We start from the raw sequence: 18,740 nt of genomic DNA on the forward strand, positions 1-18,740 counted from the left end.
AAAATATTCAGATAAGTTATCCAGATAACTTTATCTGGATATCTTTACAACAGCCATGTCTCCAGCAAAAGTTATTTTCCTAACTTTTTCTGGCCAGTGCTGAATGCCTTCCGCTCCGCCTCTTTGTATGTTGGTGAATTTTGTGCCGGCAATGATTTGTTTTTCAGACAGAATTTATCTTCTTGGTGGAGGATGGAGGATGGAGTGGTAATTTAAAAACCCCAGAGATTTGTCAAGCCGGCTCCCAAAGACAAGTGAACAAATCTTTTGGGCACTGATCTCTATTTAGTTAACTTTCTACAATTTCCCTTTCCATTTCTGTATGATGAAACTTTTCAGGTGAAATACTTGAAAAAAGTAACACAAGACAAAATGTACTCTGCTACCAATAATGAAATCAGTTCCCTGCTGTGCTATCTCCTTCGAATTTAATTCAGAAACAAGCTGCCTGATATTTCACAATTAGAATGTTGCCAATTCCATTTTCAGACACATACAACAAAAGAGAAATCTGATTCATACGACAAAATCAGCTCTATGTATGTACCCTCAACGGAAATAATTTTCCAGGCTCCTAAAAATACAGAGTGAAATGTCACCATGTATGCAAAAGGAATTTACAATCCTTGCAATTTAGGAAACTGGTAAAAAGCATGGTTATTTGTGTAGCCTTATACAGATAAGTAGTATTTTGAGTGACAGGAATATTTATTAAGTGGAAGGAATGGGATAGATGATAAAATAGATGATGGATGGATGAATTAGTGTACAAGGAGTGGGGTAATTTGGATGTGGCATTGGGGTGGGATTATGAGATTTTTTTTTATTTTTTTACTTTATATTTATTGAAATTTTAGCACACAATCCAAGCAAAACACAATCATGTGAAGTGCAGAAAAGAGTAGTAAAGAATATTAATTCTTTCAAGAAATAACAGAAAAATCCATACAAACTGAAAAAGGAAATAAACATCTCTAAGTCCCCAAAAACCTGGGGGGGGGGGGGGGGGGGGGGGAGAATAAGAAAAGATCGTGGAGGCATCATTAACACCAAGAAAAAAAAATATCTTCAGCTATATGCTGATTGCCTTAGGGCAAATCTAGAATTCACACATTTATGGCTCAGTGAACTTTTCTGACTTGGCCCAATGCTTCTATCTGGGCAGGGAACTTATTATCCAATAATAACTGCAACTGTTTAGGATAATAGAAAATATATCTTGTAGTTCCAAAATGAACCAAACACTACTGGAAAACATAGGAAAAAAGTACCTCCATTTTGCAAAATCAGAGCTTGCAGGGTAAAGAACCGCTTCCGCTGTTCCTGTATTTCCCTACATCAAATTTTCTGTCCATAAAACAATTCAGCTCTATGTTGAAAATAAAGTGTCAAAACATGATTTCAATCCAATTCAAAAGAAAATATTACCAGTAGAGTTGCTATAGTATCCATGTGATCCAAAGATGTTTCCAATAACTCCAAAACAGCAAAGGAGACAAAAAGGAGTCCCAAAATTGATCATTGTAAGGTGTAATACTTTATTGTGTTGAGGGAACGACTCTACTCGAATTCGTGTTTCAATGAAAAAGCTTTCAGCAGGAGTCTGATCTCACAAATTCATCTCATGACCAAGTGATGTTATTGAAATATGTGCATACAGCTTCATATTTTCGTCTTGAGGGTCCATATCTGCTAGTGAAGGGAAGAAAACTCCAGACTATTTTCAGAGGAGAGCAGGAGGAAAAGAAAGAGATCTGCAAAGCTACAGAGATGGGAATGTTTGAGGCTTGGTTATTAGACCTTGAAATGAGGGATTATGGACCCTCAAGAAGAAAATGTATGATCTTATTCTGCACTGGTTTTAAATTCCTCTCAAAACTTTCCAATTTCTGCACCCCACTTCTAGTGTCGGTTTCCAAAGTAGATACTCTAGCATTTAAAGATGATAAAAATCTCTCTCTATTTGCTTCTAGTTTTTAGTCACTTTCATGTACAGATGAACAATTGTTTGCCAAATCGATTCCAGGGTCACCGGACTAGATGGCAAAGCTTCCACCTCACCGACTACCAAAAGAGTGGTGGAAGCCTTTCTACTAAATGCCACTACTGTCAATGGAACTGCTCCCCACTCTGCATTTGAGGCACCCTGTGGCTTCCGATTTGCATTTGCCACTTGCAGCATATGATCGCTTCCAAGGTCAGTGTTGGAACTTCCTCCAACAGCTCCCATTCCTAAATCAGGACCGCTGGCTTGCATCGGTGAACTTGTTGCCATGGGCTGCAGTGGTGTATGGGCTGGTGGGCTCAAGAGACCACTTCCTCAAGGACTAATTAGCTTGTTATTTAGTTAAATTGCGTGCACAATTTTTGGTGATTTTTATAGAATTAGGGGGTAAAATGATCTTGGTGTATATTTATTATATTACATTACATTCATTCTTATAGTCCACAAACACCTCATGGTTCTATGTGGATTACAGTTTAAGGAACTGATACAAATCATGGAGAATTAGAGTAGCATGATAATAATTCCTAAAAAAAACTCGTTAACATATCAAAAATTTCTTAAACAAAAAGGTTTTTTAAAGTTTCCTAAATAAATGATAATCAGTCAATGTTCTTAACTGGACCAGTAAAGAATTCCATATATGAGCGGCCAAGAAGGCAAAGTAGAAGAAAATTTCAGTTTCAGACAAACATTCTTGACATTTGGATACTGAAGTAAAAGAGGCTTTCTAGAAACAACTATCCTGATAAAATTATGGAAACCAATTAAATCTAAACAAAGAGAATGGAGAATTACCATATAAAATATTAAAAATCATCACACACAATTTGAATTGGATACGGGCCTCTACAGATAACCAATGCAATCTTACCAATAAGGGGGTTCAGTGGCATAGCCAGACCTGAAAATTTGGGTGGGCCTAGAGCTCATATGGGTGGGCACTATTTATATAGGTATGAGTCGTGTTTCATGGGATAGTCTAAATAATGCCTTAGCGTGCATTTGATGACAAAATTATCTGCCCAACAGATGTCCTGTGTCAACACAAACCACATACATATTTTATGGAACACCGAAATTTTTAAAATAAATTTTAAAATGTCAATCCTGCACTATCCCACAATTCTAGGTAGGTTACAACCGTTACATACATAAAATTCCACGAAAAGAAACCTCTCCCAAAAGTGCCAGCCAAAGCACACACCACCCAACCAATTGCACACCTAAAGCTTAAGAGTATGTGCCACTTTGTGTTTGTAAGTGGACAGAAATGCAGCACTTTCACAGATAAGTGTACACATACCTGTGTAATTGGCAGCTTTAAATGTGCTATTGGCTAAATAGTGTATGCTCTAGCTGAGGTCTCTTCTCATGTGATTTAAATTGGTCTCTTCTATCCTCTGATTAATAGTGTATAGAACATACATAAAATTTTGCATATTAATTACTAGACAAGCAACACTTAAATTTGACAAGATATAAGTCTACCATAATGGCAAACATCTAAATACACATCACAGTATCCTGCAAAAATAATTACAGCAATGGCACATATCCTTCAAACTTTGCTTTATAAGAAACGTAAATGCATGATTAAATTGTGTTAAAAACCACCTTTTCTAAAATAGCAAATTGAACTGCAGCCTAAAATTACTTGGCAGATCTGTCATAGTCCATAGCTAAGATGTTTCCTCTTACAGTTGTCCATAGAAAAAAAAATGTATTCAGGTTCTGGTAGAACCTCAGTAATAGCAATACAAAATCCCTTCACTGCCAGATTCTTTAAGTAACACTAAATCTTATGAAGACGCTTTTTAGAGCCTAGGTAGCAAACCTTAACACCAATTCTGAACACACAAATATCAATAACAGGGACAAATGGTTTTCATAAGTCAAAATAATAAAAAGAAATATTTTCTTTCATGCAGATCTCTCATTTGTTTAAATATAATTATATGGGCTATAAGCCCCTAATGCAGTCCATTGGTTTTCTTATATTTTGTCCTTGTGATGACTTATACTGTGCCAAAACTGGAAATACAGTGAGACAGAATAATAGAGTTGTTCCTCCTTGGTTAATTTTAAGCAAGATGCTAAGAAATTACTTACTCTGGTCTTACAACAAGGACATCCCATCAAGCTATGCATCATCATTTGGAAAACATAAATATCATTCAGCTCCAACTGTTTTACTGCCTGTCTTCACCTGGGCAGCAGCACTCAGGCCGCCTGCGGCCTGCACCGGAACTTCCTCCATGTCTTCACCTGGGCAGCGGCACTTATAGGCTGCCCGTGACCTGCACTGGGACTTCCTCCCGAGGCAGGGACGAAGTTCCGGTGCAGGCAACGGGCAGCCTTTGAGTGCTGCTGTCTGGGTGAAGACTATAACACTGCAGACAGGGTTTTAAGTTATGGGGTGGCATGGAGGAGGGGGGAAAGTTGCATCCTCTTGTAAAAATTTTCTGCCTACATTCTTGGCTTTGGCACTCTCCGATTAGTGCTGAGGCGGTTCCTGGTGGTGAAATGAGGGCAGACCCACAAGTTGACCTAACCTCAGATATTCAATGCCAGGGCATGCACAGTTTCTGGCACTGAGTATTTGGGTATGATCCCCAATCCAGAAGTTAACCAGGCACTAGACAATATTCAGATTGGTGCCCTGTTAATATGACGCATAAAGTTAGGACAGCTGTTGTGCTGTCCTAACTTTATGTGATCACTTAGCTGGTCAGCAGACTGAATATCACTGCTAACTGGCCAAGTTGCAGTGATATTCAGTCTGCTAACCAGCTAAGTGACCACATACTCACCCTAATTCTGCCTCCAGGCCACCCCTAATCTAGCCACTTAGAGGATGGCCAGTTAGCAGAGATATTCAAGTGCCACTGAATATCAGTGGCCGGCTTGCTCAGTGGAGTTTAACTAGACAGGAGCCTCTCCTGCCTAGCTAATCCATTTTGAATATTGATCCCAATATTTCAAAAACTGTGGACATTTGGGAATAATTTTTACCTACCCAGGATAGCCAGCACAGTGTTGTCTTTCAGGACCTCCATGGAACCTGAGCAGACAAAGTAAATGGCTTGCAGAGCGTCTCCCTGGCGGATCAGGTATTCTCCAGGCGCACAGAAAGAGGTTTTAATACTGAGAGAGAGAGAGCGTAGGCACCCGCGGCTTGCAGATTCAAAGATGGGCAACTGGAGAATCTCCTTGTTTAGATGCATAGCGATGTCGGCTCGCAACTCATCTGGGAAATCCCTCAGCAGCTGTCGAGCGAAACAGAAGTTGTATCATCAGAATCTCAATACAGCACCACACAATAGAATAGTTCTTCATTATTACAAACCTTGGGAATAACAAACTGAAATCAGGTTCCAATAGTAAACCCAGTGTTTGTTTTAGCTGTCAAATTCTCTAATATTAACCTGCTAACTCCAATAATAAACTGTACCCTCTACACTATACCAGAGGAGCATGTGGCAAGTATTAATAAATAGACTGTCAAGCTTATTTTCGAAAGTGATTGCCGGCGATCTTCCAACACAAATCGGGAGATGGCCGGCCATCTTTTTCGATAATACGGTTCCGGACAGCTCTTTGCGGCGCCACCAAAATAGATGGCCAGCCATCTATTTGGCCAGCGCCGTTCGATTATGCCCCTCTGTATCAACTAAAACTGTCAGTTTTTAAGCTGGTTTCCTGTTGTAGCTCTGAAATTCGGGAGCATAGGGCTTTTAGACAGTCCTTTTAAAATATGGTTATTTGTGAATTGCTGGGTTTGGCCTGTATTACACTTTCCTTTTATACATCTTGCGGCCCATTTACTAAGTTGCGTAGGCGCCTACTTGGCCCTTGCGGTGATTTCAATTTTGGCGTGTGTCCACTATGCGCGTCTGAAAAATATTTTTTATTTTGTGGCGCGCAGCAGCTACGTGCATCAAGTGGCATTTGATGCACATAGACCATTACCGCCCGATTACCGTGTGAGACCTGACCGCTAGGTCAATGGGTTGTGGTAAGGAAAGTGTTCCCTTTTCTTGGAAGGCTCACAATCTAATTCTGTACTTGAGGCCATGGAGGGTTAAGTGACTCACTTAAGATCACAGGGAGCAGCAGTGGAATTTGAATCAGGCACCCCTGGGTGTCAAGCCTAGTGCTCTAACCACTAGGCTGCTTCTCCACTATAACATATGGTTTTCCAGAAATTTAGGGAAATTTGTTATGACACCTGTGCATCAACACATCACTAGTAAATGAACACCATTCAGTTTAAATAAATTATGATGTCATTTAGTCCTATTTTTATTATTGGTTCTAGGAGAAGTTCATGATTAGCTAGTTATTGCATGACTTGATGGTTAATTATATTGAAAATGTCGTAGAAATGTATCAACCACTTTGATACACCCTGCTGAGCTATGTCTGAAGGCGCCAAGAAGAACCATAACTCTACTGGTGAAGAAGGCCTATGAACTGTATTTTGGATGGTGATCAAAACAAAAGCTAGGCTCCCCATATTTTCTGTGCATTATGTGCAGCTAATTATGGAAATCAAAATCTCATTATAGAAACAAAAATCATGCTATTCCTGGATAAGTCCTGCTCACCGGGTCATACCCAGATTTTCAGCAGCACTTATTTGGATAGTGCCACTGAAAATCCAATCAAACCGACTCAGCACCATCCAGGCAGTGCCGGGGTGGAGCCAGGAAATACCTGATTAGTGGCAATATAAAGTCCGCTAACCGAGTAGCTGTCTTGATAAAATTAGGACAGCAAAAAGGGTGTTCTAACTTTATCCAGTTACATATCCAAGTACTGGTCTGAATATTGCTGGTACCCACATAGGTAATACATAGAGAGGGGCATTTTTGAAAGAAATGTCTAAGTGTGAATTTGGATATTTTACAAAGACGTCCAAATTCAGAGGCGGGGAGAAGGTCATTTTTGAAAAAGATGGACATACATCTTTTGTGTTCGAAAATACCATGGACGTCCTTGGATTTGGACGTTTTTCGATTTGAACGTCTTTGATTTTCGGCCATTTTCGAAAACAAAAAGGTCCAAGTCTAAAACGTCCAGGACAGCAATTGGGCACCCTAGAGGGCACTGCAGTGGACTTCATAAAATGCTCCTAGGTACACAGCTCCCTTACCTTGTGTGCTGAGCCCCCCAAAACCCACTACTCCCAACTGTACACCACTACCATAGCCCTTATACGGGGGCACCTATATGTGGGTACAGAGGGTTTCAGGTGGGTTTTGGAGGGCTCGCTGTTTCCTCCACAAGTGTAACAGGTAGGGATGGTATGGGTCTGGGTCCACCTGTGTGAAGTGCACTGCACCTACTACTAAACTGCTCCAGGGACCTGCATGCGCTGTCATGGACCTGAGTATGCCAATCAGATAGAATCCTTAGTATATTCAATAGCGTGTTATCTTCTATACACTGGAGGAAAAGCCTCACGTGTCGTGATGTAACTCCGAAATTCGCAGTTATACTGTCATACACTTACAGAGTACTCACTTATTTATTTATTTATTTATTGCATTTGTATCCCACATTATCCCACCTATTTGCAGGCTCAATGTGGCTTACATAGTTTTGTTATGACATTGTCATTCCTGAATATCACAAACAGTTATTAGTGTGCAGAGATTAAGTAGGGAAGAAAGAGGAAGTGATTAGGTGGGTGATTGTAGAAGTGGATTTTCGTAGCTGTTGGGTTGGGAAAGTGGATCGGTATAGCTATCGGTTCTCGTTGTAGGCCTTGTTGAAGAGGTGTGTTTTCAGAGATTTACGAAAGTTATTTGCTTCGACAATTGATTTCAGGTCTGTGGGTAGCGCATTCCATATCTGCGTGCTCGTGTAAGAGAAGGTGGTGGCATGCATCAGCTTGTATTTTAGTCCTTTACAGCTGGGGAAGTGCAGATTGAGAAATTTGCGGGATGTTCTTGTGGCATTTCTGGGAGGTAGGTCCATTAGGTTCAGCATGTAGATCGGGGCATCTGCATGAATGATTTTGTGTACCATCGTACATATCTTGAACGCAATGCATTCCTTAAGTGGGAGCCAGTGCAGTTTTTCTCTTAGGGGTTTTGCACTTTCATATTTAGTTTTTCCAAATATGAGTCTGGCGGCAGTATTCTGGGCTGTTTGGAGTTTTTTGATAGTCTGTTCTTTGCAGCCCGCATATAGTGCATTGCATCATTGGCATAAAAACCTCCAATGTGTCTAAATTGAATCACTCTAAATCAGAGTCAAGTATAATGTTCAATCATTTAAACTTATCTTTACAAAGAGGCTGGCAAGTAATCTTTTTAATCATGTTTTTTGAGGGTGGGAAGGGGTTAGTGACCACTGGGGGAGTATGGGGAGGTCATCCCCAATTCCCTCCAGTGGTCCTTTCGGGCACCTTTTTGTGCCTTATTCGTAATAAAAACAGGTCTAGGTGAAAGTATCCAAGTTTTAGTCCTGGACGTCTTTGCTTTGTTCCATTATGGCTCAAAGATGTCCAAGTCTTAGGAATGCCCAAGTCCCGCCTCGAACACACCTCGAACACACCTCGAACACACCTCGAACACTCTTGAGATTTGGACTTCCTTGCAACAGACTTCTGAGAAAGACGTCCAAAATGCAGCTTCGATTATACCGATTTGGATCTCTCTGTGAGATGGACATCCAAATGCCGATTTATGTCACTTTTTGAACGTCCATCTCTTTCGAAAATGAGCCTCATAGTATAGTAACTAAGTAAATGTAATTTGTTACTGTACTTACAGGGTAAGTAAAAGCTTTGTTACTTTTACTTGTAAAGAAGTAGAGGAAAAATTTGTTACTTTTACCGAAGTAATAATTTTACCAATTTTTACTACTTTTACCTAGTTACTTCTGATGCTTGCAGTTACAAGTAAAAAGTAAAAGTGGCAGAGAGACCTAAATGATGATTCCTCAGTAAATAAATGAAACAGCAAAACCTGGAACAGGATTTTGCAATTGTAAACCTCGTTACATAAACAGTGGATCATCTCATCTTAAATTTTTGTGTTCAAGGAATATAGCCTATGAGAATAGTAGCGTTGCCTGTGCTTGTTGAACTGGTTACTAGTCTCCAGCCAAACAGAACAGTGATGAGTTTGGTCACTTTGAAGCAGAGGTGAAGCTGAAGCTGGTTGCAATTCTTGGTGAACTGCTGGACATCCCATGGAAATTTTTACATTGGCATGACAATCCACTGGATTAATATTCTGCTTGTCTGGCCTTAAGACTGAAGTTTCCCCATACATTTGACATTCCTGTATCAGTTCTTGAAGATATTCAGAGTTTGCCATCAGACGACAAATAGTTAGGACAACAACAGACAATGATTTCAATTTTGTGAAAGCCTTCTCTGTAATTGGACAGCATGACAATGATAACAAAGATGAAGATGAAGATAGAAGTGATAAATTAGCACTCCTACTAATGCAGATGATAATGACAACGATGATGACAAAGAATTCTTTGCTATAAGGAAGTCAAATGTTTCAGACAGAGATTCCTTTCATCAATATCTGTAGACCCAGTTAAAAGGCATCAGTAATATTGCAGCCTGGCCTGATTTGAATGAACTTTTTATCAGACTGAACAATCCACTTCTTGATAGTGCAGTTGTTGAAAAGCTTTTTAGCAGTGGTGAATTAAAGACTCACAAGTGCACTCACATGAGTCACAGTCATTATCAAAAAGTGAAGTAGATTGAATTGTAGAGCAATAAAATTGTTGGGATAAAAATGTTAACAACTGTTGCATTCACTGTAGTTATGGTACTTTTACTTGTTACTCAAAAAATATTATATTAGGCAGTAACCATTTTACTTTTACTTAAGTAAACTTTTTTTTATAATTCTTTATTTATATTTTCCAAATACTTTGCATTACAAGATTATCTTGCTTAAGAAAAGCAGACCAAATTAAACTTAGGAATATAGCATCCATAATAAACATTATAACAAATTTAAATTTAAATGTCTTCTTTAAATCACAGTAAACAAAATAAAAAAGGGAGGGGGCGTGTATTAGGAATAAAAGGGAAATTTAACAAGTACAGTTTATAACAGAATAGACTTAACACGCATTTTCACACCAACTTTAACACCTTCTTAATCAGTTGGTAGCAACCGCAGATAATTTCCTGGAATCAAGAAAAACTCTTAACTGTTCTGGCTGAAAAAAAAAATATTTCAAGCCTTCATATTTCAGAACACATTTACTAGGATAGTTCAAAAAGAATGAGGATCCCATTTCTAAAGTTTCCTTTCTCATACTCAAAAACATTTTTCTAGTTTCCTGGGTCTGCTTTGTAACATCTTGGTATATACGTACTGTTTTACCATAAAATAAATCATTCATTTTTCGAAAATATAATCTTTTTAACGCTTCTACATCCTGTTGAAAGACAAATTGGACAAATAAAGTCATTCTTTCTGAATGTTCTGATAAGGAGACTTCCAGCAATTCAGATACATTTAGTTTATCATTTGAAGTTTTCCCTTCCCAGCGATCTTTATTTTGTATGTAATAAATCTTATTTATCGGAGGTAAAAGTTCAGAGGAATATTTCAATACTTCAATCAGATAGTTTTTAAAGGCATCCAATGATGATATACCTATTTCTCTCGGAAAGTTTAAAATGCGCAGATTTAGTCTCCGATTATAATTTTCTATTTGTTCAATCCTTCTTTTCATAATAGTTTTATCTTTTATCATTTCAGAGGATAAGTCTTGTAATTTTCTTACATCTTGATTAAGCTTTGTTGTTTGAGTTGTAAACTCCGTTTTAATAGTAGCCAGAGAGTCAGAGAAAGTATTCATTGTACTCACTAACGTGGAGATTTCTTTTGTGCATTTCTCTACGGTTGCTGCCAGCTGTTGGAGAACTACCCATACGTTCTCCAACAACACCGTTCCCGGAGCAGCTCTCAATTGCTTCCATTCACTGCCCTGGCCAGTAAGGCCTTGCATTCCTTCAGAGTCCGCTTTTCCAGCACCTTCGTACGAGGTCTCCACCGCAAACACTTCGGTTTCGGGAGATCCTCTCTGAATCTGGCGGCCGTCAAGAGGGAGCGGTAGATGAAGCGCCAGAGGAGAAAGCGTAACATCTAGGCCCAAGTCCTCAAGGATTTCCCTCTCCTGGAGAACAGCCGGGCTCCTCTCGGCATCCTGGGTGGGAATTCGCGAGGTGAACCTTTCAATCGACACCTGATGTGGAGAAGAGGTCCGGGTTGTCGAAGGTTTTTCCCGGACCGTTCCCTTCCATTTGGTATGCGGCATCGAAGAAAATATTTTTAAAACAGAGTGTGGATTCAGGAAAGGCTCGAACCTCGATCAACTGCGTGTCGCCATCTTGACACGCCCCCTTAAGTAAACTTTTTAATGTGATGTTCATTGTACTTTTACTTTTTCATTAAAATATACAACTTTTACTTTAGTACTTTGACCTAGTACTTTGATCAACACTGGTAATGCAACCCAAGGTGTACCCAGATATTCAGTGCTGGCTGATATTCGGGTTGTGGCACTGAATATCTAGGTATGAAAACCCAGCAGCTGCTGGCCTTTAAACGCTGACCACTACAGGTTGAATATTGACCCATATAAACATATGTACAGTGCTGAATATACATACAGAATACTGAATAGCACTAGCTCTATAGATATGGCTCTGGTGATTGAAATTAAGACAATCTTTTGTCATTGGTGCCTGTGTTATAGAACACTCTTCTTTCAGATGAACAGTTGGAACATTGCTATTCCCAATTAAAGACTAAACTGAAGTCCTGTTTTTGTACAGGACTTTTGGGCCCTTTTACTAAGGCAGGGTAGGCCTAACGCGCACCAAAAGAGCACTACCATGGGACACCCTGAGGCATCTTGTTATAGTTTCCCGTTCAGCGGTTGCTGATTTTCCAGCACAGGAGGCATGCCCATGGGTGGAGAGTAGGCATGCCTGTGCTAATCAGGCACATTATGGCATGCTACCCAATTAGCACAGCAGTAGCGCAGGAGCCTTTACAGTCTCCTAAATAAGTGGTGGTAAGTGCTCTCACGGTAATGGCCATGCGCTAATGGGGAAATTATCGCATGGCCATTACAAAAAAGTGGCCATTTTACCGCTGCACTAAAAGTAGCTGCAGCATGCAGAAAACCCACATGCTGACACCAACCTTTTAGCGTGGCTTGATAAAAGGTCCCCTTTGTGAAGTCAAGGTCCGGTGTGAACTGCTGTTGGCATAAGACTATGGGAAGTGGAATGCTCTATTATGTTATTATGTATTTTAATGTATTGGCATGGTTGATGAACGTTGTGTATATTGCTATGTTTTTAATTATGTTTTAAAATCTGGGGTGTAAAATTGTATTCCGCCTAGTTGATGTTTGTGAAAAGGAGGAATATCACATTTGTAATAGGGATGCGATTTCATCTGAATGTCAATGATATTTTGGTGATTTTTTCCCCCATGTTGTATAGCCGCACTGTTGAAGAATACTGCACACTATTGAGCAATAGGTAACAAAACTAAGCAATAGTGCACTCTTTCATACAATAGTATGCACTATTGACTAGAGTGCTCCCCAAAATGAAAAAAACAAAATTAAAAAACCAAAATGAAAAGTTCAGGGGTCCTTTTACTAAGGTGTGCTGAAAAATGGCTTGCGGTAGTGTAGGCATGGGTTTTGGGTGCACACCAATCAATTTTTCAGCGCGCCAGTAAAAAAGACCGTTTTAAAATTTTTGCTGAACATGGACGTGCAGCAAAATCAAAATTGCTGCGTGTCCATTTTGGGTCTATGACCTTACCGCCAGCCATTGACCTAGCGGTAAAGACTCACACGGTAACCGGGCAGTAATGACCTACGTGTGTCAAATGCCACTTGGCCCACGTCTGATACGTGCATCCAAAAATAAAATTACCGCAAGAGACATGCAGTAGCCGAGCAGAAACTCCATTTTGTCGTACATTCGGCGCCTAGATGCTTACGCGGCTTAGTAAAAGGGCCCCTCAGTGAACATGGGTGACAAAACAAAACAAACATTTTTGGCCTGCACACTCCTAATTTGTAATTAAACTAAACAGCTTAGATAAATGGATAGTGGTTCAATATCACCGACTACCCCTAGGGTTATGTGGAACATCCACCCTCTGTCCTCATATTCTCTGGATACTGCAAGGGTGATCTGTTAAAATTTCAGCAGCACTGTCTACTAAACACTCACATATAAACATGTATGGAGTGGCACAAAAGCACAGCTGCATACATAGGAACATGCATACACACACAAAAATACAGAAATATACACACACAGACAAAATACAAATGAACATAAAGAGTAGAGCAGCTTTCTAGTTCTTTGTCCCCACAGTGGGATGGAGGCCTTGGGGGAGGGTCGCTTTGCAGGGTGCTGGGCAAATTGCAGGGGATAGTTTTTTTTTTCTTTTTTTTTTGGGGGGGGGGGGCACAGTTTTTTCATGGGAATCTCAGTTTGCAATATACATACATACTTTAATGTACGGACTTTGAACTTGTTTTCTCAATTGGCTCCAATTTTTCAAAGGAAAAGTCTGCCAGGATTTTTCTTTTGAAAAGGAGCTTGCAGGTTTGTGGTTCCAATAAGTTTTGCTTAGTTTGATTTATTTAAAATTCTGCTATACTATCTTTTGATTATATACATCAAAGCGGTTTGCAACTGCTGCCCGGAGACTTTGAACCTTATTCCTTATAAGAATAAAGCTTCTACCAGTTACCATTTTTTAATTTTGGGATTTTGATCACATCCTTTTCAGTAGTAGCTCAAGGTGAGTTACATTCAGGTATTTTTCTGTCCCTGGGGGGGCTCACAATCTAATTTTGTACCCAAGACAATAGAGGGTTGGGTGACTTGCCTAAGATCATGCAGAACAGTAGTGGGATGTGAACAAGGTACCCTTGGATATCATGGCCAGTGCTCTGACCACTAGGCTGTTTCTTCATGCCATGTAAGGGAAAGCAGTGTTGGTCAAAGTACTAGGTCAAAGTGCTTAAGTAAAAATAAATGTAAAATGCTTCAGTAAAAATACAATGAAGAACACATTAAAAATGTACTTAAGTAAAACTAAAAAAAAGTTACTGCCTAATATAATATTTTTTGAGTAAAAAAGTAAAAGTACAGTGAATGCAGCTATTGTTAACATTTTTATCCCAAAAATTTTATTGATCTACAATTCAATCTACTTCGCTTTTAGTATAACTAAATTTTGAAAATGACTGTCACTCATGTGAGTGCGCATGTTAGTCTTTAATCCACCACAGATAAAAAGGTGTTCAACAATTGCACTATCAGGAAGTGGATTGTTCAGTCTGATAAAAATCTCCTGCAAATCAGGCCAGGCCATATCTTCATCTTTGTTATCATTGTTGTGCTGTCCAATTACAGAGAAGGCTTTCACAAAGTTGAAATCATTGTCTCCTGCTGTCCTATTTTTCTTCTGATGGCAAACTCTGAATATCTTCAAGAACTGATGCAAGAATGTCATATGTATGGAAACTAATCAGTCTTAAGGCCAGACAAGCAGACTGTCAATCCAGTGGACTGTCAAGCCAATGTACATTTTTTCCATGGGATCACCAAGAATTGCAACCAGCATCAGCTTCATTTCTGCTTCAAAGTGACCAAACTTTTCACTATTCTGTTTGCCAGGAGACCAATAACCAGTTCAACAAGCAAAGGCAAAGGCCTTATTCCCTGAACACCAAAATTTAAGGGCCCTGTTTACTAAGCCACGCTGTAGGCGAACAAACTTTTTGGCATGAACTAAAATTGAACGTGCGCTATCGCTAGAGACACCCATAGGAATATCAGGGGTGTCTTAATAGTTTGCTTGTGCTAGTTTTTAGCACGCATTAAAAAGTTAGCACACCTACAGTGTGGCTTAGTAAACAGGGCCCTAAGATAAGATGATCCACTGTTTGTGTGATGAGGTTTGCAATTACAAAATCCTTTTCTAGGCTTTGCTGTTTCATTTTGTTTACCAAGGAATCATCATATAGGTCTTTCTGACACTTTCTTTTCACTGCATCAGAAGTAACTAAGTAAAAGAAGCAAAAAAGTGGTAAAATTATTACTTCGGTAAAAGTAAAAGTAACAGTTTTTCCCTGTACTTTTTTACAAGTAAAAGCAACAAAGCTTTTACTTAAGTACAGTAACTAGTTACATTTACTTACTTACTATACAATACTGAGTGAAAGATATTGAACTTTTGTTAGTGACTGTGCAACAACCACCACTTCTATAAGTTCAGTTGTAGTAAGAAATACTATAATTATACAATCTAATTTTTGTTGCCGAAAGTTTGTGTATCATTAACCTAAACCATTTTAGCTACCCATATAATAACCTTCAGCAGGTTCCTTCTAGGAATGTGTATTCATTAGGCTCATTAGTATGCCCTAAAAAAATCTACTGCATGCAAAATCAATTTAATGTGCTTTAACCTGTGAATAAATGTGAGTTAAGTCATTTTGGGGCCCTTTTTCTAAAGCTTATTGTGCACTAATGGAATTAGTGTGTGATAAATGCTTTGCATCCTATTTTATACCTATGGGCCACAAGGCACTTATACACCTTGAGTGAAGTGCTAGTCGGAAAGAAGTTGTACCGGCTTATGCTGTGATTGCTTCATCTAAGGCACTGGATAGCATTTCACCCGAGGTGATGCAGGCATTTATACTGAAACGTGGCCCGTGTCAGGTCCTTCATTAAAGATCTGTTGCTATCTTAATCTTGGAGACCCGTAGTGCTTTTTTATTCTGGTGCATATTCATAGGAGCCAGCTCAGCTGAGCTCCCCCAATATTAAGCAAACTCCTTTACTGTGTACAGGGAAGGGTAATTTATCTTGTGTTTTTGATGCCTATGTACATATTAAACAGTTTAATGTGTGTTAAAAATATTTCCTAAAATAAATGGGTGGCAAGAACTAAAATAAGTCCAAAATTAAGGGGAAAATAGGCCAAATGAACTGCAAATGTGTTAAGAATTCTTGCTTTGTCCACATCCCTAAATCTTAGGGGCCCTTTTACTAAGCCGCATAGGTGCCTACGCACGCCCAACGCACACCAAATTGGAGTTACCTCCCAGTTACCGTGTGGCCCTTGTGGTAATTTCAATTTTGGCGTGTGTCTGCTACGCGCATCTGAAAAATATTTTTTATTTTATGATGCGCGTAGACCATGACCGCCCTGTTACCACTTGAGATCTTACTGCTAGGTCAATGGCGGTACTGAAGCAGCATAAGCCAACGTGGGCACGCAACCTCAAATCACCGGAGCTGTTCTGAATATCTTGCTACAGAAAGTCAGGAAAACTGGCATGGAACAATGTAAAGATGAAAAGAAAGAAATCCTATCACTTACTTCATTGGCATCAATGCCATTGTTAACGGACCATGTGGTCTGGAAACACTCCAGCATGCGTTGCTTCAGCTGCTTAGGGATCCGATGCACCCGGATGAAATCCTTTAAATCCTTGGTACGAGTATGATAGAGAGAGCGCCGGGAGTACATCCTCTGAATGATGGCAGTCACATTTCCAAAGACCACTGCATGCATCAGAGCTGGAAAAGAACAAGCCCTATCTCATGAAAATCCAACAGACTAGGAGAAGTTACAGAACTGTTGGGAAGAAAATTATGCTATGTCAGAGCCACTTGGGTGGAGGGCAAGATTCCCTGGGCCTGGCCTCCAAAGAGGGCCCAGCGCCAGCAATCAACACAGATTATTTGCCGGCCACAGGCCCTTCTTCCGGCCCTGTCCTGCCTATCTGGAAACAGGAAGTTACTTCACAGGAGGCGGGACACTGCAGGAAGAAGGACCTGTAGGTGGCAGAGTACTCTGTTATTTGCTGCTGTGGGAGTGGGGAGGCAGTGGGGGGAAGCAGAGGTGGTGGTGGGGCCCTGATGATTGTTTGCCCTGGGTCTAGCTTTGTCTCTTGGTGGCCTTGTGCTATGGAGATAGGCAAGAAGTGTAAATAGTCAGCTGGTGGCAGCCAGCATTTTTTTAAAGCTGTCACCAGTGTTATGTCTGGCTATTCAACGCAGAGCAATGCCTGGACACCAGCATTAAATATCCAGGTTTGTGCAGTCAGCTATCACTTATGTTGTTATGTGAAATATTCAGCTTGTAACCACCTAATTGAAACTGGACAAAAATAGGACCGTGTTTTATGTAGTCTGATCTGTTTGGTTAACTTAGGTGGTTAAATACTGAATATCAGCACTTAACTGTATAAGTGTCAACTCTGGCCCGGACTGTCCACAAAATTGCTGGTGATGGCTTTAGTGGATGGTGCTAACATTCAGTAACACTAACCAATTGAGTGCTGCTGAATATCACACAAGCAATTTATGCATCCAGGAGCCTCTCCTGACTGATTAAATCAGTTTGAATATTGTCCCTGAAGAATTCAGTGGAGGATATATTGATACTGAAGTTAGCTTTCTAAAGGGCACCAAGTTTAAGAGGGCAAGTAGGTGCGGTACATAAGTGCTATTTTATGAAGAAATGTGGATGGGTATTTTCAAAAGAACAACCAAGTCAAAATTGGGACATCCTGCTCATAAAGGGCAAAAAAAACTTTTTTTCATCTGAAAGCCATTTTCAAACAGGAAAAATATAAGGATTTCCTGTTTGAAAATATGTGAGAAGGATGTTGTGTTGAAAACGTTCAAGATGAACAGCCATTTCCACAAATGAAATGTCCAAATATGAACTCCAAAAAAACAGGCACAAAGACGTCTGTCTGAGATCATTTGTACAAAAATGGCCACACAGACGTCCCTGCAGAGCCGAGTGGCAGCCTGGTGGTCAGCACTGTGGATGTTAAACAACAGGACCCAGGTACAAATCCAATCTTAATTCATTTATATGTTATTGTGAGCCCTCCAGGAACAGATGAAAACTTACTATACCTATGGGTACTACAGTAGCCATCATGCTTGCAGGTGTCTTATAAAATCAGGTACAGTTGGGATTTCTGTGTTCCAGGAAGGCTCACATATTTGTATAGAAGTAAGAGTTAAAGTGGGAGGTACAACTGGGTCCCATTGTTCAAAGTCCATTGCACTGACCACTAGGCTACTCCTTACACTTGCTTACTGCTGCTCTATTAGGAATGGCCATAATACCTGAAGCTTTCATAGAGCATGGTAGTCACTATTACTTTGACCTCTTAGGGGGGTGGGAGGGGGTCAAGTAACCACTGGGAGATTGAAGAGGTTTTATGCCTTTATCCCTCTAGTGGTCAGCATCTTAATCAGGGCACATTTTGTTTTTACCCAGGAGGTGATTGAAACAGGTCTAGATAAAAACATCCTTCTATTTGGCCGCGGATGTTTCTTCCCATTCCATTATCACTGAAATATGTCCTAATTTTTGGTCCTCCCTAGTCCCACCCTAAACACATCTCCTTGCAGTTTAGACAAACTGCAGTATAAAACATCCAAATTCTGCCTTTTGAAAATTGTGATTCGAATGTTTGTTGGCAGAAGGACTTTTTTTGGCCAGATTGAGATGTCCATCTGCTTCGAAAATTAACGGCATAGGTGCCTATAAGGGGTAGAAATTGCATCTACCTTACAGGTGTGGAATTTACACCTGGTCTCAGGTTTGCACATCTGGTATATTTTATAGTCTATGAAACCAATATTCAGAATGCA

General features: G+C 39.9%; 1 protein-coding gene across 1 annotated transcript in view; it reads right to left on the reverse strand.

Moving 5' to 3' along the window:
* LOC115474743 (potassium voltage-gated channel subfamily H member 8-like) overlaps positions 1–18,740 on the reverse strand; it is a 625,512-nt gene that overhangs the window by 197,945 nt on the left and 408,827 nt on the right. The window contains exons 8-9 of the mRNA XM_030210385.1: positions 16,441–16,640; positions 5,025–5,274 (exon numbers count right to left, since the gene is read on the reverse strand). Of these exons, the coding sequence (XP_030066245.1) occupies positions 5,025–5,274; positions 16,441–16,640 (450 nt within the window). The remainder of the gene's footprint in view (positions 1–5,024; positions 5,275–16,440; positions 16,641–18,740) is intronic.

This window comes from Microcaecilia unicolor, chromosome 7 (genome assembly GCF_901765095.1).
Source record: "Microcaecilia unicolor chromosome 7, aMicUni1.1, whole genome shotgun sequence".
Classification (NCBI taxonomy): Eukaryota; Metazoa; Chordata; class Amphibia; order Gymnophiona; family Siphonopidae; genus Microcaecilia; species Microcaecilia unicolor.